Consider the following 1309-nt stretch of genomic DNA (forward strand, 5'->3'; position numbering starts at 1 on the left):
GTATGTGTGTGTATATATATAACATTTTATGGGTGTTGGTAATAGGCCATAGCATGAAAGGAATGCTGTATAACACAGCACTTGGCCATGATGTACATATTGCTTGTTTTTATTCAAAATGCTTACTTAAATGACTTTATGTGTATGGCTTATGTAAATATATGCCAATCTTTAAAGCACTCTAAATACCTTTACAAAAGCTGCTTCTCTCTATCAACTTTTTGTACATACCATCTTGAGGTGCTTCTTTTTTCGTCCCGTTCTTCTTTTTATCTTGTTTGTCTTTACTTACGGAACTTTTGTGCATATTTCTTAGGTCTCTTGCTGTGATCAACCCCGTCATCTACGCCATCCAATCAGCTATTGAGAAATATGAATAGTGATTGGACTAACGGCCATTCATGACGTCATCATTTTGTATGACGTCTGACCAATGAGAAGAGACCTCGGCTCGCTTTTATTGAGAAGATCTGGCGACAGAAGACCAATCATCTGTGAGAGAGGTTTACGGAATGGACCAATCACGAGCGAGGCAGGATTAAGAGCCAATCACTTTGCTCGATTGCCGGCGTCGACAAAGGGATTTAGCCACGATGCTCCTTACTCGCGAAGATAGAAAAACAAACAAGATATAGAGAGCGTCCCCATATTTACCTTTCTTCCATTTTTTAAAACTCATCTTTCCTTCTTCACCGATGACGTTCCCCAAGACATACTGGCGATTATTCTCTTCCTCTCCCCTTACTTACTTCCCTCTCCCTAAGAGCTATCTAAGATTCCTTCCAGACTTTGGAGGATCTTTTAAGACAGATGACTTCTTTCTGAGACAACGAGAGACGTCGCATCGGTGATTTTTGTTTTTCCTTTATTAATCACGCACGACAGACTGACTTCTTCAGGTCACACGGTACGAGTATTGTCTGTGTGACCTTTACGGCAGGGATGACCTTTGACCTTTCGGGTTGGCAATGAGACCCTTAGACTGTATATATGTTTATTTATTTTCTACGTTGAATATCCATTCCTTTCTTGGACTTCCAAAACACTTCTTTTGACATCTGACGCATATATATATGATGTTGACATATGTGCGACGCTTTTGCTCAAATGACCAAGTCAATCTCAAAACGTACCTGACACACAAACGCATTACTACTTAAGACTTATTGTTTTAAGACGATTCAAGAAGGATGAAAATACCCAAGAAAATACTTGAAAACTGAACCTTCCAGCTTCCTTGCTGGTCGAGGATGCTGGTGAGGTGAGACGATTAACGAGTGACTTAAGAGAGAAAAAGTTGGCAGAAAAG

General features: G+C 40.0%; 1 protein-coding gene across 1 annotated transcript in view; it reads left to right on the plus strand.

The window, feature by feature from the left end:
- The window catches only part of LOC119588357, a 2746-nt gene extending 1437 nt beyond the window's left edge, over nt 1–1309 (plus strand). The window contains exon 2 of the mRNA XM_037937040.1: nt 317–1309. Coding sequence (XP_037792968.1) covers nt 317–380 — 64 coding nt within the window. The 3' untranslated portion in view covers nt 381–1309. The remainder of the gene's footprint in view (nt 1–316) is intronic.

Source organism: Penaeus monodon, chromosome 23 (genome assembly GCF_015228065.2).
Source record: "Penaeus monodon isolate SGIC_2016 chromosome 23, NSTDA_Pmon_1, whole genome shotgun sequence".
Classification (NCBI taxonomy): Eukaryota; Metazoa; Arthropoda; class Malacostraca; order Decapoda; family Penaeidae; genus Penaeus; species Penaeus monodon.